At 36.4% G+C, this 24,309-nt stretch overlaps 3 protein-coding genes across 5 annotated transcripts in view; 2 read left to right on the top strand and 1 right to left on the bottom strand.

The window, feature by feature from the left end:
* LOC127871991 (uncharacterized) overlaps positions 1 to 22,623 on the top strand; it is a 77,310-nt gene extending 54,687 nt beyond the window's left edge. Inside the window, exons 2-5 of the mRNA XM_052415347.1 lie at positions 6,234 to 6,446; positions 10,716 to 10,843; positions 18,522 to 18,650; positions 20,648 to 22,623. Of these exons, the coding sequence (XP_052271307.1) occupies positions 6,314 to 6,446; positions 10,716 to 10,843; positions 18,522 to 18,650; positions 20,648 to 21,379 (1,122 nt within the window). The 5' untranslated portion in view covers positions 6,234 to 6,313 and the 3' untranslated portion in view covers positions 21,380 to 22,623. The remainder of the gene's footprint in view (positions 1 to 6,233; positions 6,447 to 10,715; positions 10,844 to 18,521; positions 18,651 to 20,647) is intronic.
* LOC127871974 (uncharacterized) overlaps positions 1 to 24,309 on the bottom strand; it is a 341,340-nt gene that overhangs the window by 113,553 nt on the left and 203,478 nt on the right. The gene's annotated exons all lie outside the window — the stretch shown is intronic.
* LOC127871994 (tigger transposable element-derived protein 2-like) lies at positions 12,205 to 14,670 on the top strand. Its single transcript, XM_052415349.1, has 2 exons — positions 12,205 to 12,821; positions 13,297 to 14,670. Exons 1-2 carry the CDS (start codon positions 12,597 to 12,599, stop codon positions 14,011 to 14,013), a joined length of 942 nt encoding a protein of 313 aa, XP_052271309.1. The 5' UTR covers positions 12,205 to 12,596; the 3' UTR covers positions 14,014 to 14,670.

Here is a 24,309-nt window from a genome sequence, read left to right as displayed (position 1 = left end):
AATAGGACGCTAAACGCAAATACCATGCGACTACGACTTTAATTATGTAAGAACGCTCCGCAATTCCTCTGAAGCCGGGGCCTTGTGATTGCTTTTACATAAAGAATTGACCTCTAACTGAAGTAAACAAAGGAAACGCAGCACCTAATTGACCCATTCCTTCTATGTGCGAAGGCAGATTGAATTTTACTAATGTATGGTTTGCCTATTATAACACACATTATAATGCGGTAAATATGCGACTAAAAGTAAAAAACACTATAATTAAACTTTTGTTTTTAATTAAGTTATTTAGAAACCAAAATTCCAAACCTTATTTCAAAACAGCAAGACTACATTTTTTAGAGAATATTCTTGTTATATTTAATTTTTTTTAACAGTTTCAGCGATAATGAATCATTTTTATGTTGTCTATCGTATCCCTGTAATAATTGTTGAACTCGTGGTCAACGTGTTATTAATTGAGACCTGTGAATATAAACAAGCGTAACCTTATACTAGTGCGTAATTCTCACCCGGACTCCCCTTTGTTTATCGCCAGCCTCAGATTTATGAATGAGATGAGCGAAAATACTACGTCACGCAGACACAGCAGAAAGTGGACTATTTTAATCATTCATAAACAATCTCCTCCGCGACACGTGCAATACGATCATTGTTTTTTTAATTCTTTTCTATTAAACACCATTCGAAACTATTGCATTTAACACGATATTAATATAATGTTTCCATTAGTGAATAAACATAATTGGAGAACTCAAACCTCTTGCATAAATTATACAACTCTTTCTTCGCGCGTAGTGTAAGCGGGAATTGGGCTAATCATACCCAGGCCGTATCGACCTGAATTTTACATCAAGCACATTAGACGGTCGCTAAAGCGACCATCTAAAAAGTTTCAACCTGTAATCAGCAACATAGAAATGAACTGTGGTAACAATACCCTTTAAGCTCAAACAGCCACTAATGATCAACCTATTAAGAACAACGATCAAAGTTGTTTTTGTAAACTTGTTTTTGAGTATTGCACAATCAAGCATTCTTACCCCTTGAGTCTAACAAACTCTCATCACATTATGCAAATTTAAATACATAACTGTTTTGCCAACCAAACCAAAATACACCTTCAAGTATTGATTTAAAAAACACTTCAATACACCTGAAAATGTTGCTGTAACCTAAATATTCTGGAGGTATTTAAGTGCTCAGTTTGCTATATGATGGTTAACATACTTGCAATCATTTTGTAAATGTTGATGTTTTGACGCATTTTACAATCATTTTTATATAATGTATTTGTGAATTCAAGTAAACAGTTTCATTTTTTTCAACAAGAAGTATTTGAGTTTGGGTTGGTATATTCATCAAACTACTTGTGGTGATCTTAACCCTAGTAAATTAATAATTGTATGTTATTTACAGATAAAAAAACCTGTCTTTACATTTGGAAGCCATGATTATGATGTGGTATTAATTATGTGAAAAGTGACATATGCTCATTTTGTTATTTCAAATGTATAAAAGCATACATATGATGCAGCAATGTAAATTGTGAACTTTTATGTATCTAATAAATTCCCATATATTTTTTTGATAAGAAGTTTCCCATCTAATTTTTTTAAATATTATGCGCATTATTAAACAGAGTGGTATTAAAGCACTCATAAGCTTTATTCTGTATTTTTCTGCATCTTTTGCAAAAACGTGTGCTGATAGACATAAAAGTATACTTAAAACACACATACATTCATTTAAGAAAACTTATTTTATGGTAAAGCATATTTTTCAGGAGAAATACACTTTCATTTAATCACCTGAGTGTATTACTGTAAGAAAAAGCACAAAAAATGCACAACATTTTCTGTTTAAAGTGGTTTTGATTATTTGTGCATTTGCAAGTGTATTAAATGAGCATTTAAACAGAGTAAAACAAGAGATTGCCAGACAATATGGTCCTCTACCTGTGAAACTCCACAATTGTCAGTATTTTTTTATTATTATTATTTTTTGTTGCATAGCAACCAGAATTTTTGACGTAGGAACAAAATAAAATGACGTGGATAATCATCATATTGCCATCTATCCATGTTTCAAGTTTCATGAACAAATATGAAGAACTTTTAAAGTTATCGCAGGATCCAGAAAAGTATGACAGGCAGGCAGGAAGGCAGGCATGCAGGCAGGCAGGCAGGCATGCAAGCAGGCAGGCAGGCAGGCAGGCAGGCAGGCAGGCAGGCAGGCAGGCAGGCAGGCAGGCAGGCAGGCAGGCAGGCAGGCAGGCAGGCAGGCAGGCAGCAGGCAGCAGGACAGACAGACAGGACAGACAGACAGACAGACAGACAGACAGACAGACAGACAGACAGACAGACAGACAGACGAAGTGCAAATTATAAGTCCCCTCCGGTTTCAACGGTAGGGGACAATTAAGGTACCAACACAGCTGTTCACTTTTAGTTCACTTTTTGGGGACGAATTTGAACATGGGCCCACACAAACGTTCACAACCTCATTTTGACTGTAATTTGGAGCAATCAAATTGAACTATGGTCTAACAGTATTTTAGCTATTGGAACTGTGTATGATTTTCAGCATCTTCCCAAGATAATTTGAATGACATTATTTCAGGTTTCACTTGTTAGCATGCTCAAAATGGAAAGCATGTTTAACCCTTTGCATGCTGGGAAATTTGTCGTCTGCTAAAATGTCGTCTGCTGAATGTCTAAAATTAGCCTTTTCTTCGATTTTTTTCAAAGAATATTATCAGAATAGCAAACAGTTTGGATCCTGATGAGACGCCACATTCTGTGGCGTCTCATCTGGATCCAAACTGTTTGCAAAGGCCTTTAAAATTCGGTTCCCGCACTGAAAGGGTTAATGCAAAGAGCAAAGTAGTAGCAAAGTTACTTAGAACATGAGCTTCATTCTGGGACAACTGGGCTTATTGCTTGTTCATAAAATGACTGAGCAGGCAGCATTTGGGATGACACTTTCCAGCTAATCTTGATTTTGGCTGAGAGATTTCCCTTAACCCTTTCAGCGCTGGAACCGAATTTTGAAGGCCTTTGCAAACAGTTTGGATCCAGATGAGATGCCACAGAACGTGGCATCTCATTAGGATCCAAACTGTTTGCTTTTCTGATAGTATTCTTTGAAAAAAAAATCTAAGAAAAATGCTTATTTCAGAAACTCAGCAGACAACATTTTAGCAGACGACAAATTTCCCAGCATGCAAAGGGTTAAACAAAAAGTGTTATAAAAGCGTAATTCCTTGTCCCTAATTAGCCTATGCAGACTGCACAGGCTATTCTGAGACAACACTTAATGCACATTTATTAAACCCAGTTTTTAAAGAACAAGCTTTTTACATCATTCTTTTTATGTCTGAAATTTGCTTTTGTAATATTAAGAATAATCCACTTTACTCACAAACACACACTAAATTGGGTCATGGTCATATACTTATTGTAGTGTACATATTGGCAGTGTTCCTTACAACCTTTGCATTACTTGTACATCTAGTTTAGTTAATACTCAATTTCTTCATGGTATTGATATGAATGGATAACAAAAAATGGCTACAAAAATTACATCACCATAAAATATACTGTTTTACAGTAGGTAATAAATATGCCATAAAGCTTCATACCATTATGTAAAGAAGACTTTAAGTCATTCAAGTATGTAAATTTCAAAAACCTAAATACCCATGTTCTATTCAAATACACCCAACAACATTTTTTTCCTATCAGTATTCTCTTTAAATAGACTACAGACTGCGAACATTATGTGCTTTTCATTGCTTTTCAATTATATGTTTAACAATGGAAGACACAAGTTGCACAAGTGACAGTCACTTTTGTTCAGGAACAAAGGTGTATCAAGTCTTTAAAAGTTCATGGTCAATAATGTAATATTGGGTTAAAAGTTCAAAAATAAGAAGTACTGCCCCATTAATTTTTGCAGTTGTTCTTATTAAAGGTGCTGTATAAAGTTTGGTATTAGATTATTGTTTCATGGCATTAAACAAGTAATGTTACAATAAAATCTCCAATTAAGAGTTTTCTAAATGTCAACATCGTGTAATGCTAATAGAGTCCTATATATACAACTTTGATCACTGTGAAATTATAACATGAATTTAAATTAAAACACAACATTTACTACTGAAGTGAAAAACAAAGGCATTCCAAATGTCAAGATTAAGACTTATAAACTTATTGCCATAGCAAAACAAATATAAATGAAACAATTGTTTTTCCAAGGTTTAAAGCAATTATGGCAATTACCTTGAAACTTGGCTGATTTAAAACCCCAAGTATCCCAAATGCACTTAATTTCAAATCAAGGGAAGAAACTCCAAGATAAACATGTAAACTGTTCATAAGCGTTATGGTTACTTCTAAAACAAACTCGGCACCTGTAAAGCACTATATACTTTTTTATGTAAAGAGGCACTGTAAGCTTGTACACTGAGACCATTTGTTTTAACTTTGACTTCTGAGAACACTCTTAAAAATCTACCCATTAAGAGGACAGGATATGTCATAACACAAACCTGCATGTAAAAAGGACTTAAATGAATTACCAACAGCTGAAAATGAAAACACAAATAAGGTTATAACATTTTGTTAGGTTGTTGATATGCTAGCTCAATGGGTGTGATGTTATGATCTCTCTCAAGTGTTCTACAAGCCATGTTGTATCCAAGACAACCCACCCAAACGCTATACTGTGATCTCTTTCAGTTATTCTACAAGCCATGTTCTAACTAAGACATCTCAACCAAACGCTATGCTGTGATCTCTTTCACTTGTCCTACAAGCCATGTTCTAACCAAGACATCTCAACCAGACGCTATGCTGTGATCTCTTTCACTTGTCCTACAAGCCATGTTCTAACCAAGACATCTCAACCAAACACTTTGCTGTGATATCTTTTACTTGCCCTACAAGCAATGTTCTAACCAAGACATCCCAACCAAATGCTATGCTGTGATCACTTTGAGTTGTCCTACAAACCATGTTCTAGCCAAAACAAACCAACCAAACCCTATGATGTGATCACTTTGAGTTGTCCTACAAGCCATGTTCTAGCCAAAACAAACCGACCAAACCCTATGCTGTGATCTCTTTCAGTTGTCCTACAAGCCATGTTCTAGCCAAAACAAACCGACCAAACCCTATGCTGTGATCTCTTTCAGTTGTCCTACAAGCCATGTTCTAACCAAAACAAACCAACCAAACCCTATGCTGTGATCACTTTGAGTTGTCCTACAAGCCATGTTCTTACCAAAACAAACCAACCAAACCCTATGTTGTGATCTCTTTCAGTTGTCTTACAGGCCATGTTCTAACCAAGGAAACCCAACCAAATGCTATGCTGTGATCTCTTTCAGTTATCCTACAAGCCATGTTCTAACCAAGACATCCCAACCAAACACTATGCTGTGATCTCTTTCACTTGTCCTACAAGCCATTTTCTAACCAAGATATCCCAACCAAACACTATACTGTGATCTCTCTCAGTTATCCTACAAACCATGTTCTAACCAAGACAACCCAACTAAATGCTCTGCTGTGATCTCTTTCACTTGTCCTACAAGCCATGTTCTAACCAAGACATCCCAACCAAACGCTATACTGTGATCTCTTTCAGTTATCCTAAAAGCCATGTTCTAACCAAGACAACCCAACCAAAATTAATGCTCTGCTGTGATCTCTTTCACTTGTCTTACAAGCCATGTTCTAACCAAGACAACCCAACCAAACGCTATGCTGCGATCTCTTTCACTTGTCCTACAAGCCATGTTCTAACCAAGACAACCCAACCAAACCTGTGATCTCTTTCAGTTGTCCTTCAAGCCATGTTCTAACCAAGACAACCCAACCAAACGCTATGCTGTGATCTCTTTCACTTGCCCTACAAGCCATGTTCTAACCAAGACAACCCAACCAAACGCTATGCTGTGATCTCTTTCAGTTGTCCTACAAGCCATGTTTTACTCAAGAAAACCCAACCAAAGGCTTTGCTGTGATATCTTTGAGTAGTCCTACAAGCCATGTTCTAACCAAGACAACCCATCCAAATGCTATGCTGTGATCACTTTGAGTTGTCCTACAAGCCATGTTCTAACCAAGACATCCCAACGAAATGCTATGCTGTGATCACTTTGAGTTGTCCTACAAGCCATGTTCTAACCAAGACAACCCAACCAAACCTGTGATCTCTTTCAGTTATCCTACAAGCCATGTTCTAAGTGGAGCCTGAAACCAACCTACCAGGCCACTGGGCAAGCCCTGCACACTCCTACACTATGAACATGACGGAGACCAGCTCAGTAGATCATCAGGGCACAGAACCTATAGATGAGGACATACAGCACACTGTACTCAGGCTGTTCCATGTCAAGACCCAGACCAACAACCTCATGAAAGGAAGAAAGGAAGGTATGGGAATACACATTTCTTTTATTTAGAACTTTTTTTTAAATATCTTTTTCAAGCCTTTTTTGCAATACCATCAACAAACTTGAGCTTCTGTCAAGTCCATTTCAGGCAAATGAATAATACTTGTTGTCTACTTGGTAGATTTTGAAAATTATAACCCATGTCAAGCCCCAGAACTACAAACTCACAAAAGGGCCAAAGGAAGGTATGCAACACTTTTGTGGTGTGGCTATGGTTACAAACAAGAAACCGTCGGAGACGGGTGATGCTCCCCAAATATCTTTTTTGTCACAATATTGCACTATATATTCAGATAAAAGGAAACGTCTTGAGGGCACAGTAGTTGAGGGGACAAGAATTATGTATAGAAAATTTCAAAGGGCCATAACTCTGTGAAAAATCATCCGACCAGAACCCACTGATAATATGCACATCTCTTCTTGGTAGTGAAGCTTTCCATAAAGTTTCATTGAATTCCGGTCATTAGTTGCTGAGAAATAGCCCGGATAAGAATTGCACTATATCGTCGCTGTCGTTCTCAAACCTCGTAGCTACAAAATGCTAACTTTTCAGGAGAGAGAAAAACCGTCTCATTTTTTTATAACGATGTTTTAGAAATTGAAATTCTGTAAAAATACCAAACAAATGAAGCTGCAAAAAACGGTATAAGCCGTAGACGCGTAAGTCATACTGATAAGTCATACTGACAGTCAGACATGGTAGCTACGATATTTTGTCACCACAGTTTTGTCATTTTTATGAGGTACGACAATTCGTCCTGATAGGAAACCTCGTAGTTGCAAATAAACAAAATTATAAAAACGTTTTTGTCAAATTTGTCCAAACGAAACGACGTACCTATAGGTGAAATGGCGTCGCTACGACTTTTCGCCGGGAAAAAAGCCAACAATCATTCTACGACATTTCGTCACGTGGCTTTTTCAAGGGCTCTGATTGGCGTAGAGCTACGAGATGTAGCACAAAACACGCGCCAGACTTAATATATTCGGAAAAGACGAAAAAAATATTTTGAAAATTTTGGAGCTACGAGGTTTGAGAACGACAGCGACGATATGTAGTTAATGGAAAATTTCAAAGGGCCATAACTCTGTGAAAAATCATCCAACCAGAACCTGCTGATAATATGCACATCTCCTCTTGGTAGTGAAGCTTCTCATTAAGTTTCATTGAATTCCAGTCATTAGTTGCTGAGAAATAGCCCGGACAAAAATTGCACTATATGTACAGTTAATGGAAAATTTCAAAGTGCCATAACTCTGTGAAAAGTCAACCGACCAGAACCCGCTGATAATATGCACATCTCCTCTTGGTAGTGAAGCTTCCCATAAAGTTTCATTGAATTTCGGTCATTAGTTGCTGAGAAATAGCCCGGACAAAAATTGTACACGGACGGACGGATGGACAAAAGGACAAAGTGGAGACTATAAGCTCCCCCCAAAATTTATGCATAAAAAGTAATGTCGAGATTGAAAAGGGACGCACTTATGGTATGGCATTTTTTTCCAAAAACTTTGGTCAAAATGGAATTTTGAAATTGTGTATTATTTTAATTTCAATTAACTTAAATAAAAAGCGGATCAATTTAGCCTGACTTGATTAGATGATAATCTCACAGTGTGTGTATTTTGAAGTTTATGAGGTTCTTCCACATCTAAGGATTCCTTATGTGAAGACCTAGAGGTTATCCCAACACATCTTCCTTATTAATTTACTAGACTCCCAAAAGTGTGTGGGCTAATTCTTTTTTTAAATATTACCAATTTCCTATTTTGGTGTGGTCATGTGTTGTGGGGGGGGGGGGAGGACAAGAGCACCCTGAGGAAACCCCACCTGTCAGACATGAACACCAACAAAGCTCGCAATGAGTGGGTATTTAACCTTTGTTCCCGAGATGAGAACCGTGTGTACCAACTACTCCACTAACCAGACAGCTGAGCATCTTACGCCATCATTCTAGTACTCTGTATATATTATGGTCAACCTTGCTTAACACATTACCACATGGATTCTTAGTTTGACGCATATGTAGTCCTTTAGAAAGTTTTATTAAACTTTATAAAGATCTGTTTTACTAAATTCAAGTTTTAAAAGGCTCATCATTTTCAATTCTTAGATACTGATGAGCAGCAAACAGTATAAAACCTGAACAGACTGCAAGTTACTTGCAGGCTGTTCTGGGGTGATATTACAGAAGCATCTAAAGTTAAATTGTATTTTAATCCTTATATTGGGATTTTTTCTTAAGTGTTTCATTTCATACTGCAATAGTTAGGCATATAAAATTACATCAAAGTAACATCCTTATGTCATTCAGTAATACCAAAAAAACATGCATGGATTTATTTAGTAAAGAAATACAAAACATTGTAATTTTGAACATCAGTGAAAATGTTTTAGAAATGACTTAAGATGTATCTGGAATACGACCCCTGGTTTTATGTTGTTTGCACATAGCCATTTTCACTTTGCATCTAAGTGGGAAAGAGTTTAAATAAATTTAAAAGATTGTTGTAATGAAGGGAATAATTTTGGTGTCTGCCTAGGCATCACGAGGCCCCTGGTTCAATCCCCATTCTCAAGATCTCTCAAGCAGACATCAAAATATTGTTTCTTTGCGGGAGATTGACATTATATCATCTCAAGAATTTGGCTGTCATCAATCGCAAGCAGGCTTGAAAAAGCTTTACAAAACTTGATCTTTATTTCATACAAACATAGCATACCACATGATTATTTTTATCACCATGCATTCCCTCCACAATATATCACGCGTTAATAATCTGATAGTAATATTGTTATGAGCTTGAATATGAAAGGCTAAACAACACCAACATCAATCGCAAAATACACATGCACCAATTACATTACGAAGGTTGTAAAAATGTTATATGATACCAAATATTTGTATACATATGTATATGCGTGTGTGTGTGTGTGTATATAACAAATGTTATTTTGTAAACTGTTAAACATGTATGTAAATATATATGTAAATAACTTTTACTGATAAATGCACCTGATATGTACATGTACCTGAAATCAAACACTATGGCATGCCTACGTGAGTTTTTCTATATTTTTGGCTTTCTAACAAGGAATATACAATTTCACCCCCCCCCCCCAAAAAAAAAGGCTACCTAGATCTAATATCCATTTCGTGTTAACTCACCTTTGTGTTTCAAATATATACTAATTATACCGTTCATATCTAAATTTACACTTTTTAATATATAAACTCCTGTTACATTTCAGTGGACTAGAACTTACATTTTTCTCCCAAATGACCCAATAACCCTGGTCTAAGACAAATACACGTTATATTAATTTTTTTATATTTTGTCCTTCCATTGCTTCCAAATTTATCTAAAATTTATCCAAGTTTATTTATCTATTTATCTTTTATTGTATTTTCACAATCAAAACTACATGCTGATGTATCAGCATATATCTAACAGATATCTAACATGATCATGCAACATATCTCACCATTTACCGGTTATATATTTCTTTGTCATGTGTTACATGCGGAATGATGGGCATATTGCCTCTTTTCCTGAATAAACATCTACATTATGTTATATTTTTCTCAGTACATTTATTATTCTGTACTACGTATTATATAACAAATGCTATATTATCGGATTGTAAAACATTTCACTTGTTCAGATGTCTCTGTATTTTTATAGAGAATATATTGTACTTCATAACATTGTGTAACAATATGCATGTTTTATTATGACCTTGACTTTGATAGGTGTGGAACATCTTTTGTATACTTTTGTGTACTCATGGGCATTTCTGCTAGATGTATTTGGAAATAAATCCTATGTCCTCAATCTCATTTTACCTAGTATATATTAATTTTCATGTAAATAGTATATATGCCTTACATTTATGTATGTGAATGTCTGTTTGCAAGACACTGTATGTATGTTAACTCACTGAAAAGTGAAAATAAAGAGTATGTGAGCCGCACTCTATGAATAAGGGGTTTAATGCATGTGCTTAATGTGTCATTCCAGATTAGCCTGTGCAGTCCCGCACAGGCTAATCAGGGATGACACTTTTTGTCTTAACTGGATTTTTACTAAGAAGAGACTCTCTATAAACGAAATATATCATAAAAGCGGAAAGTGTTGTCCCTAATTAGCCTTTGCAGACTGCACAGGCTAATCTGGGACAACACTTTATGCACTTGCATAAAACTCCCATTTCACAGAGCATGACTCATATATACAAATCTGACAGGGTATGACGAGATAGTGAGGCGAGCTCTGCAGGCTGAGAGAAACCACTGGAAGGACAGACTTCAGATGTCCATGCAAGAGATAGACAGACACCACAAGGTCATCCTAGCCATGCAGTCAGGTCTACAGGTATTGTACTATAAACATAGACATCACAAGGTCATCCTGGTCATGCAGTCAGGTCTACAGGTATTGTACTATAAACATAGACATCACAAAGTCATCCTAGCCATACAGTCAGGTCTACAGGTATTGCACTATAAACATAGACAGATACCACAAGGTCATCCTGGCCATACAGTCTGGTCTACAGGTATTGTACTATAAACATAGACAGACACCACAAAGTCATCCTGGCCATACAGTCAGGTCTACAGGTAATGTTCTATAGACATAGACAGACACCACAAGGTCATCCTAGCCATGCAGTCAGGTCTACAGGTATTGTACTATAAACATAGACAGACATCACAAGGTCATCCTGGCCATACAGTCAGGTCTACAGGTAATGTACTATAGACATAGACAGACACCACAAGGTCATCCTAGCCATGCAGTAAGGTCAACAGGTATTGTGCTATAAACATAGACAGACATCACAAGGTCATCCTGGCCATACAGTCAGGTATACAGGTATTGTACTATAAACATAGACAGACACCACAAGGTCATCCTAGCCATGCAGTCAGGTCTACAGGTATTGTACTATAAACATAGAAAGACACCACAAGGTCATCCTAGCCATGCAGTCAGGTCTACAGGTATTGTACTATAAACATAGACAGACATCACAAGGTCATCCTAGCCATGCAGTCAGGTTTACAGGTATTGTACTATAAACATAGACATCACAAGGTCATCCTGGCCATAGAGTCGATGCGGCTAATTCCGTACGGGCGTCTAATTTCGTACACTATAAATTTATTGTTTATATCTTCTATGTTTGGTTACACAACACTGAATTACGCTATATCGCTTATAGTACTTTTTTCGCTTGTTTAAATGTGCGCTTTGTGAAATCGATTGCCGATGACGTTACTGTCTACATCCGATTGGCTGCATACGTATTTGGCGCGAAATTTTAAATTTCCCGCTTTCTCCCGCATCATCAGCAAGCGCTCAGAAACGACAACTCCAACGTTAATAAGATTATCTTAGTTGTTATGAAATGTGTGCGAGGTTGTGTGTTAAAAATAATTTATGAAATATTTTTTCTTTCTTTTTAAGCTCAACATATATGTTAAAATCGTATTATTGTTTTAGTAATAGGTAAAATAAAAGTGTACGAGATTACCCGCATTAATTTTTACCAGTAAAAGTTATGTGCGGGTAATTTCGTACGCATTTATATGAAAACAATATTGATAATAAGGTCGATATATCTATTAAAATTTTTGGAATGAAAAAAAGTGTTTTAAATGTTTATACAGAAAAGAAATGTTCTATGTAGTTGTTGTTTATTTGTTTACAGACATGAGTTTACAATTTAGAACAACCCCACATGCGTTGATGTTGAGATCAATTGGATTTGGGGCGACCGGCCTGAAAATACACGTTCTTTTGTGCCAGTTGTTTTTGCGTGAAACGCAATATGAACATCATCTTATTTTTGACGTTTTCACCAGACTGTCAACGCTATTGACAGAAAATGTGTATAATCAGCAGGTGATATGGAATGCATATTGCAGTCTTGATAGGGACGAACTTAGCATAGTGCATCTCGCATGGAACGTTGTATGAGTTTTGCAGGACTGTGACTTGCTTGACCACGTGGACGAGATTAGAGCCAACACTCTTTAATAGAGCTTCCGTATTTTCTGTAAAATGATCAATAAATTTCCAATTATGAGTTGTGTTTGTTTTTTGTCATTTACAGTCCACAATGCCCAAAATGTATTCTCAAAAGGATATCCTCGATGCTGTGGGTGCGGTAAGACATGGGATGTCGTACCGGAAAGCTTCTAGCAAATTCGGTGTCCCAGTCATGACCATCCAAAACCGGATCAGCGGCAAAGTCGACGAATTGGCACAAGCTGGGCGACCCACAGTCATACCAACCGAAGTTGAGGTGGAGCTAGTTGAAAAAATTAAACGGGCAGCGAACATGGTGTGTAGCTGTTTCTATGTACACTAGCCTGTTGAAACTGTTTTTGTGATTCATGCGTCATGTTCAATACACATTATGTTTTTAAAATGTTGGTAAGTTTAAATAATAATCAATGAAGATTTTTAAAATTAACATTTCAAACGTCCTGTTGCGCTTATTGGCCGTTGTTAAAACCAAACATACGCAACGCAAAATGTGGTCTCGATTCCAAGAAGCGGACATTAAAGCACTGTGCCTAATACAGTAGCAAATTGTTTCCAACGATAAAGCGGATTTAATTTATAAACCATTTGCATTTATTAATTGTTCTTTACTCCGTTACTTATATCATAAAAACTCCGTATTAATTATTGGTCGACAATGCGAATCTTATTTTGTTTCACAGCACCCACATGTATTAACAAATTAAACGATCAATTTATTGATATAATGCGGTGATCTTCATCATATACATCATATATTATTATTGTTGTAGGGATTTGGAATAACCAGACGAATGTTGCAGGTGAAGATTGGCAGAATCGTCCGTAAGCTCAAAATTAAGTCCCCATTTAGAAATGGCGTTCCTGGCAAGGATTGGATTGCTGGATTTTTGAAGATGCACCCAGACGTAAGCCATAGGACACCACAGGCCTTATCGACATGCAGAGCAAGGATGTTAAATGCAACTGTGACCAATAATTATTTTAACAATCTTACTAGGCTGCTTGAGTCTCTCTCTTTACAGGACAAGCCTGTTCGCATCTGGAACATTGATGAAACCAGCGTTTCACTTCTGCACAAGCCTGCTAGGGTGCTTGGGCCGTCCGGTGCGAAAAATATTCCCGGAAGGGTTGGGAATAAGCGGGAAAATGTCTCTGTCCTGGCCTGTGTTAACGCTGCTGGAGGCGAGATCCCCCCTCTGGTTATTGTAAAGGGAAAAACGTACAAAAGTTTGTTATCTTACAATACTGAGGACGGATTTCCCGGCAGCGTTTACACATTCCAGGAACGAGCTTGGATGGAGGATACATTCGGTGAGATCTGGTTTCGGGGCCATTTTCTTAAACACTGTGGTCCAGCGAGGCCCCAGCTTATAATTGTGGACTCTCACTCTTCCCACGAGACACTTGGTCTCATAGACGCTGCTATAGCTAACGATGTCCATCTCTTAGCGTTTCCACCCCACACAACCCAGTGGTTGTGTCCTTAGGACAAGTCCATATTCGGTCCACTTTCATTGATTAACATTGCGGTTATTAACAGATACTGAGTCTTCACTGTCACTCTCTAGCACAACAAACAATTAAACTTACTAAAACAGCAACACAAATCAAATAAAACAACAATTACAAATATAAATATGAATTCGTTAAAAACTTTTAGTGTTGCTTACACGTACATTATGAATAAGATGTAAATTACAGAATCAAATTTCTAATATGCACATACAAAAAATACGAATTCAACATGATTTAACATGAAAATATTTTATTTTAAAACAAATTTAATTTCATATTTAAGTTTCTAAAAAATAAAGTAGTAATTATATCCAATATAGGTATCGATATTTCTATCACAAACCCGTCGAGATTGACATTGGTATACTTTCTTTTGCGTGTACGGAATTACCCACACACTGTACGAAATTAGACTCGTGTAGGTTAATGTACATGACAACAATTTCTGAAGTATCCAATCAAAACTCGCGATATAAAAAGCAAGTTAAATATAGCCCAATGGTCCCGGCGTCCACTGCAGTTTTCATTTCTCGGTAGAAAACAGCCGATAACCGTCCATATTGATTCTTGTCCGAATGCGTACGGAATTAGCCGCATCGACTCTACAGTCAGGTCTACAGGTATTGTATTATAAACATAGACAGACACCACAAGGTCATCCTGGCCATACAGTCTGGTCTACAGGTATTGTACTATAAACATAGACAGACATCACAAGGTCATCCTGGCCATACAGTCAGGCCTACAGGTATTGTGCTATAAAAATAGACAGACACCACAAGGTCATCTTGGATATGCAGTCAGGTCTACAGGTATTGTACTATAAACATAGACAGACACCACAAGGTCATCCTGGTCATGCAGTCAGGTCTACAGGTATTGTACAATAAACATAGACCGACATCACAAGGTCATCCTGGCCATGCAGTCAGGTCTACGGGTATTGTTCTATAGACATAGACAGACACCACAAGGTCATCCTGGCCATGCAGTCAGGTCTACAGGTATTGTACTATAAACATAGACAGACACCACAAGGCCATCCTGGTCATGCAGTCAGGTCTACAGGTATTGTACTATAAACATATACAGACACCACAAGGTCATCCTGGTCATACAGTCAGGTCTACAGGTATTGTACTATAAACATAGACAGACACCACAAGGTCACCCTGGTCATGCAGTCAGGTCTACAGGTATTGTACTATAAACATAGACAGACACCACAAGGTCATCTTGGATATGCAGTCAGGTCTACAGGTATTGTACTATAAACATAGACAGACACCACAAGGTCATCCTGGTCATGCAGTCAGGTCTACAGGTATTGTACTATAAACATAGACAGACATCACAAGGTCATCCTGGCCATGCAGTCAGGTCTACGGGTATTGTTCTATAGACATAGACAGACACCACAAGGTCATCCTGGCCATGCAGTCAGGTCTACAGGTATTGTACTATAAACATAGACAGACACCACAAGGTCATCCTGTCCATGCAGTCAGGTCTACGGGTATCGTTATAATAACATAGACAGACACCACAAGGTCATCCTGGCCATGCAGTCAGGTAAACAGGTATTGTTCTATAGACATAGACAGACACCACAAGGTCATCCTGGCCATGCAGTCAGGTCTACAGGTATTGTACTATAAACATAGACATAGACCACAAGGTCATCTTGGTCATGCAGTCAGGTCTACATGTATTGTAATATAAACATAGACAGACACCACAAGGTCACCCTGGTCATGCAGTAAGGTCTACAGGTATTGTACTATAAACATAGACAGACACCACAAGGTTATCCTGGCCATGCAGTCAGATCTACAGGTATTGTACTATAAACATAGACATCACAAGGTCATCCTGGTTATGCAGTCAGGTATACAGGTATTGTACTATAAACATAGACAGACATCACAAGGTCATCCTGGCCATGCAGTCAGGTCTACAGGTATTGTTCTATAAACATAGACAGACACCACAAGGTCATCCTGGCCATGCAGTCAGGTAAACAGGTATTGTTCTATAGACATAGACAGACACCACAAGGTCATCCTGGCTGTGCAGTCAGGTCTACAGGTATTGTACTATAAACATAGACATAGACCACAAGGTCATCTTGGTCATGCAGTCAGGTCTACATGGATTGTAATATAAACATAGACAGACACCACAAGGTCACCCTGGTCATGCAGTAAGGTCTACAGGTATTGTACTATAAACATAGACAGACACCACAAGGTTATCCTGGCCATGCAGTCAGATCTAAAGGTATTGTACTATAAACATAGACAGACATCACAAGGTCATCCTGGTTATGCAGTCAGGTATACAGGTATTGTACTATAAACATAGACAGACATCACAAGGTCATCCTGGCCATGCAGTCAGGTCTACAGGTATTGTTCTATAAACATAGACAGACATCACAAGGTCATCCTGGCTACGCAGTCAGGTCTACAGGTATTGTACTATAAACATAGACAGACACCACAAGGTCATCCTGGCTATGCAGTCAAGTCTACAGGTATTGTACTATACACATAGACAGACACCACAAGGTCATGCTGGCCATGCAGTCAGGTCTACAGGTATTGTACTTTAAACATAGACAGACACCACAAGGTCATCCTGGCCCTGCAGTCAGGTCTACAGGTATTGTACTATAAACATAGACAGATACCACAAGGTCATCCTGGCCATGGAGTCAGGTCTACAGGTATTGTACTCTAAACATAGACAGACACCACATGGTCAGCCTGGCCATACAGTCTGGTCTACAGGTATTGTACTATAAACATAGACAGACACCACAAGGTCATTCTGGCCATGCAGTCAGGTCTACAGGTATTGTACTATAAACATAGACAGACACCACAAGGTCATCATGGTCATGCAATCAGGTCTACAGGTATTGTACAATAAACATAGACAGACAGCACAAGGTCATCCTGGCCATGCAGTCAGGTCTACAGGTATTGTACCATAAACATAGACAGACATCACAAGGTCAGGCTGGCCATACAGTCAGGTCTACGGGTATTGTACTATAAACATAGACAGACACCACAAGGTCATCCTGGCTATGCAGTCTGGTCTATAGGTATTGTAGTATAAACATAGACAGACACCACAAGGTTATCCTTGCCATGCAGTCTGGTCTACAGGTATTGTACTATAAACATAGACATACACCACAAGGTCATCCTGGCCATGCAGTCAGGTCTACAGGTATTGTACTATAAATATAGACAGACACCACAAGGTCATCCTGGTCATGCAGTCAGGTCTACAGGTATTGTACCATACAAATAAGTTTTATAACGAGGGGACAGTTCCAGTTTGGAGCCATCTGGTATACAAGTATTGTTCAAAAGTATTGTTACTATATGTTATGGGACATATAGTCAAAAGTAGCATTATTATAGTTTAAGGGACAGTTTCAGTTTGAATTGGTAAAATATTTTTCTTAACTTGGAAAGTACAACAGACATTTTTGAGCCATCCTAGACGCTGTGACATCCTTATTTAACATTTAGCCAATATTTTGCTCACAAAAAATGCTCGTTTTTGTGACAAAACTTATTAAACACTTAAACTTTCACAATTTACACAATCAAACAGAGTTAAATACCATTTTTAGAAAAAAACACGCTCATTTACATTTATTACTTTTTTTCTCAAATTTGCTACTGGTCTCGCTTGATTTCCTTCTTTATTTGACTAAATTTTGCATTGTTAATTCAAATTTCTTTATTCGAATTCATTTCTATTCAGAAATGTTGGTCCCAATAAAGTTTTTCGCAATTAATCATTTTAGTTTATTCGAAGTGACACCTTTGCTGGGTAGAGTTTCTGCACCTTTAATTGTTTTCTGGCTTACCGGATTAGGGCTGACTGACATAATGTATTAACGATCAGCATTTATTGGCTTACATTATGATGAATTTTGTAGCGTTTGCTTACCTGTTCAGTATGTTCATACTAAATAAATCAACTGCAGAGTTTGATTTGTAGAATATTTATAATAGTATGTATGAATGTTCATATCTATATAATTAACATTATAAGTAACTATCTAAGTATATTGTAATATAATTGCAAACATAGTACAACATAGACATTGTTATTTTCAACTTATTTCAACCTATTTCGAACAATTTTGACACTTCCACAACTTTGATATAAAGGTGTTAGCCTATATTGTAATATTGAAACATTATTAGTCAAGACATTATTGTTTTAAAACCCCTAGTCTTTCATTTACAGCAAAAGACCAATTGCCAATAACAGAAACACATGAGTGTTTCAGGAATCTGGTTAATCTTGACTTTTGCAAATGCCTGTTATCTTCAATCAATTGTCAAGTGTTTCAATTACGCACTTTAGCACAAGTTTATTGATTTATGAATGTAGGGAAAAGGGACACTTTGCTTTCAAAATGTAAATGAAACCCTCTTTGTCTCTTCAGGAGCTGGTGAAATCTCTGAGGTACACACTACAGAGGAATGTTATATATGAGGATGAGGAGGAAGAGGAGGATGAAGACCTTGACAACGCAACCATCGCACTGAGACTTATGGAGAACTTGAAATTTCAGGTTTATGAAAGAAATGGGATTTTAAATTCATCTCCTTATAACCCCTCCACACATTTTTTTTATAAAAATGCACAAACTTTCAACCCCAATTATAAAGGCTTGATTAAGCCTGAACACTGAAATCAGATACAAAGTGGATATTAATCTTTGAATAACTAGCTACATTGTCAGATTATCTTTTTCTTTTAGCCTTATACAGAATACAATGTAACGACAAACAACACACCTCACAAAAGAAAAATGTAATGCAGTCCTTTCAAAATACCATTGGTCCTCGGATTTTTCATATTATAATTTCGAAAATCCTGAAATGATTCTTATATCGCAGAACCATGTTTCCAGTAATAAAAGTTAGGCGAAATTTGGAATTCCATAAGCTATTTTCAGAAAAGTTTCAAGACAAAAGTAAGATTTTACCGAATTATTAATGAATACTCCAATAATGTAAAATGTTTTGCATTAGTTGCATTTTCTGAATGACGTAAGTGTATGTACAGTATCCGAAGATTTTTGTTGTGTCATCAAAGCTAATAACACACTATACTTCAACACCGTTATTTCGAAGTCGTCGGGACCGTTAAAAAAACATTTGGCAGACTACTTCTTTGATTCTGTAAAAATAAAACGTTGTGAAATTCACATGCTTCGGCCACAGTGTACCTTTAATAATTGTTTTACTTAAAACGCAAACTAGTCAGATAGCAATAGATTTCTACTTGTAACAAACAGAGGAATAAAACGATTCTTTTTCTTCTTTTTATTTTTCTCTAATTACAGAACATATAAAATATCATGAATAGCACATCATACAGGTAAATACATATGAATACATTTTCGGAAATGAATTAAATTTTTTTTTTAAATAAGACGCGATGTCTCTCTGAACACCGGCCTTAGCAGCACTTAAACTGGACGCGTGTATTATATTTCTCCAATTTGTTAATGACATTGAAGAACTCACTTCCGCCGGTATTTCGCCCGCAGAACTATCTTACGTTGTTGATGCATATGGTCACACGTTGATTAGATATCATGTTCATTCTTGTGTTGTCGGCCTCTTCGTCGGCTTTTTACCACATTATAAAATTAACATGCTACGCGCAGACGACAAAGGTGTAAATATCGGCTTTTGACGCGAAACGCGCAGACGACATAGGTGTGAAATTACACTCAGTGTTCTGCAGTTTTGACTTCGGATTAATGATTGATAAAAAAGAGCGAATTATAGTGTTGGGACCGACAGAATCTATTTGAATTAACGATTTCTTCGGTTTAACGAAGTTCGGATTAACAATGAAAATTTACATTGAACAAAGAAGAACCACAATTAGGACCCGAAAAATAACTATACTAGTACATTCAGCAGAAAATAAAAAATTGATAACCATGTGCGTTTGGGTTCCTGTTTTATCCTATTATCGTAAGCAAGCAGGCCATAAGCAAAGGTCATTGTGACCTTACCGCAAACTGTAGTGAAGAGAGCTGTTTAATCTTTATTTGTGAAATCTGTAAAGGCTTTTAAGGCTTGCATCTATGTTAAAACACTGTTAATTTTATTAAATATAATAGAATACTGGCATTTTTAATGTTAAAATTCAAAGACCTTATATCTGCATGCGAAATGAGTTACAATAGAGTTATGTACCATTAATTAAATAAACAAACACAGAAATCAATAAATAATTAAATTATTAACTTGCTCTCAGTGGAATCAATAAAGTGAAGCTCTCAGAAGTACATTACTTGATTAAGAGGAATTAAGTTCCATTATTTGTTAATGCAATTTATGAATATTGATATTAAATAGTATTATATTATAATAATGTTAAAATATTGTTAAAATATCTTGTTTTTGCCTTTCTTCAGCATTTTTTGTTTTTGGGCCGTAAACTATCAACGAATGTAATGCTCCCTGAAGAATCTTTAAAGGAATATACATCATATGAATAAGATAACGTAATTAGTAAAACATCGTGTTCATTATTTTACATTTCCAGGTAAAACAGCTGAAGGTTAAGGCTGGGGTGACAGATGTGTCAAAGAACGATTATGAGTCTGCACAGAACAAGCAGAAGGTGATCATAAAGGACCTTAAAGAGAAAGTAAAGAACCTTGAACAGCAGAGAGAAACATATGATCAGGAACTGACTCAGAAAGCTGAGAAAATAGTCTTCCTACAGAAGGAAAATGTATCACTGCACAAACAGCTGACCAGGCTACAGAAAATAGTGCAAAAGTACAATGAAAGTCACAGTGGGGCAAACTTTCATCTGCACAATATGGATGCACAGGCAGTGCACGAAGTGAGGGGGGAAATGAGAGGGGAAATGGACAAGAGGGCTTCCATGAATTCTTTGTCAACCTTTGAACTCAGCGATGGAGGTCATGGGGGAATGGTAAGGCAGAGGACATATATAGAGGGCGACCAGATGGTCTCGTATCCCACCCCGCAGGAGGAGAACGCCATCATCAAAGACAGGCTGAGAAAGAACATTTACTCTGCGAGAAAAGGGGACAATCGGTCCAATAATGTGGCGCAGTGTATAAGGTGCCATGCTCTGTTCAAGCCAGCCGAGAATAACCACAAGTCGTGCAGGTTTCATCACAAAGGGAGAGAAATCATGGAGCAGTTTGATAGCCATGGGAAACTGGAAAAGACAGTGTACAAGTGGGCATGTTGTAAAAAGTCTATTGACACGCAAGGGTGTTGCTTTGGGTACCATGTGTGATAAGAAAGAGATGCTAGCAGTAGCACTTGAAAATATTAGTTCATGAAAAAAATCTGAAAAAACTTTGAGAAAGTTCATCATAAAGATTTAAAAAAAATCTAAAACATATTTGAAAGAATAAACGTAAAGGCCCAAAGAACAAATTTACAAGCTCAAATTTCATCCAAGTTTTTCTTTTTATCAGATAGAGCTGATCAGGAAAGCACTTTGCAATTAAATTTAATTTGCCACACTTATGGTCTTATTCTTACAATTGAATCATCTTCCATGTTTTGAACTAATTTTTTATGTTAGACTGAACCTAAAAGGAGTTTTTAATTCATCTGTATGAACCTTAATATGGATGTTCGTTGATCACTATCACATGTTGTTTATCACAATAATTACCAATCTTTGCTGCAATATCTACTGCAATAATGCACACTTGTTTCGAGAGCAATACCAAAGACATACATGTTTATTTATACGCTTTGCTTTACATACATTTCAGTGCTTTTTATATCTTTTGCTTGCATATTTTGTTGGCCATGTATTCATTCAATTTGGTGCAGATTCCCCATCTTCAGGGGTGAGAATGCAAATTTTGATAAAAGGACTTTTAATTATTCTACATATGATAAAGGTCAGTTTCACATCCCTGCGACAGAAGACCTTATGTTATTTTCAATTTTTGATTTTATAATTGTCAACATAATAAAATATACAACCAAGACTATAGACCCAAACTTCCATCATTGATTTGTTTCTGGCAAAGCTTGCACATCGTAATTCCAGCAGATTTCATTTTGACAAAATTGACACCTTATGGAACCATCCGTTTGTCTCCACCAATTGTAACATTGATTTCTTTTTCAAGGCCATGAAAAGAGAACATTTGCAGATGTATGGCATTTTTTTATCTTGAGTGTGTCTTTTAAGTTTATAACATCCATTTTCTTCTTCATTCTTTGGTGATATGGAAACAACATTTACTAAAATAAAGTTGACATAGGATTTTGCCTACATAATTAAGCAAGTGACTCAAACAGTTTGTTGTGGAAAATAAAGTTGAATTAGCATTTTGCCACCATAATCAAGCAAGTGACTAAAACAGTTTGTTGTGGAACATCAGCTCAAATGTTTACCATATTTGCTTGCCATGACTATCCTGTACATTCATAAATGTTGTTATCTCTGTACACAAATATTATTGAAGTTTTCAAATTTTGCAATTTTTACATTTTATGTGTGATTGTTTACAATAAAAGGTTGTTACTAATAGATGTTATAATTTTATGTTTAAGGTATTAAACCACATTGAATGCTTGATCTCCATCTTCACAATGATTTGCAGAAAAAAAATTAACGAAAAATAAATAATATAATTTATGCAGGTGTTGATAATAGTGTATAAATTTGAACAAATTAAGTTTAAGATTTATCCTTAAAATGTATCTTGTATTATTTGACTTTGGAAAATTTCAATTATACTGATATTTTTGAACAATGCATGCAAATGTTTTAAACATTAAAAATGCACACTAAATTTCTTGATGTCTCCTAATAACACTAATTGTATGTGTCTTTGGGATCTCTGCATGGTCTCTCAACAAATGTGCAACTTAGCTGGTTCATCATCACAGTTTCAACAGTCAACAAAATTAATGATCAGGTTAAACCACATAAATAGTTATATGACCACTCAAATTTCGGAATAAAACTTGACTCTACCAACAAAAAAATATTATTTTCTGCAAATTACCACTAGCCGAGCACACTGAGGGTGATTTGAATAGACTACCGGTAGGCATAATTTGATTACGTAATACAAAAATGTTGCGGGATGCATACAACTATTGCACAATAATTCGGTAAAAAGCAGCAAACAAAATATTATTTTGAAGTATTTGTGTGTTTTGATAGTCTTTTTCACCGTTTTACTAAGTATTGTCTATATTTAAGGGAAATTCCATTGGCACGCCTCTTTGAACTCTTGAAACGAAACCACAATAAGTACTAACAATTCCAATCTATGGGGTAAATATTTTGTATGCAGACCAAGCAGGCACTATTGCAATATTTTGCACAAATGCCCACTATAAAAGCAGCATACAAGAATCTTAACAACTTAAGTGCCAGAGGAAAAATGGCTGTTTCTCACACTGTCATATCACGACATGGTTATTCCCATTGACAAAACAAGACATCCAGTTGAAACACAGAGATGAAAAAAGGTGATAATATGCAAGACATAGGTACTCCTGTGAACCTGAACATAATACTGTAGCAAACATTCAATATCACAAAATCAATACAATTTGATTCAATATAATCTGTTGTATTAAGACAATATGAACCTGAATTTTAATCAAATAGATCTCTCTGCTTTATCAAATAACTGACTCTCTGCTAAATTGACTTATGTATGGCACAACTGAAGTAATTTGACAGGAAAATAAAAATCTCATCTTGGATATAAATGATATGTTAATATGATTTAGGAACAAATGGATTGTTATATATTTAAAAAATAAAGAAGTGCAGTGTTTGAGTGCATAGGAAAATATTACAAAAATGCCACTTAATATAAAATAAATGTAAGATGAGATATCAATATTTTTTAAAGCCTGAAACTAAAAAAAAAGGACAAAAGCAAAATTGTGGCAGAAAGAGATAATCCAGAAGATTCAAGTGGATGTTATGTAGGGCTGTCACGATACGCCGTGAGCGTACCGCGGTATATCGTGGTACGGCAACACTGTATCGCGGTACGTACCGCGATATTTTACAGAATATGTATCTGTGAAGAAAACAGCAGAATAACAAGTTTTACAAACTTTATTAAACTCAATAATCAGAAAACACTGATATCATAGTATGACTAGAAACTGTAAAAGAAACTGTAATAAACTTGATAGAAGTAGTCATTGTTATTGTTCGCGTCTTTTTCT

Source organism: Dreissena polymorpha, chromosome 3, assembly GCF_020536995.1.
Source record: "Dreissena polymorpha isolate Duluth1 chromosome 3, UMN_Dpol_1.0, whole genome shotgun sequence".
NCBI classification, from domain to species: Eukaryota; Metazoa; Mollusca; class Bivalvia; order Myida; family Dreissenidae; genus Dreissena; species Dreissena polymorpha.
The sequence above is the reverse complement of the archived record's forward strand: the minus strand, read 5'-3'. Positions and strand labels throughout refer to the sequence as shown.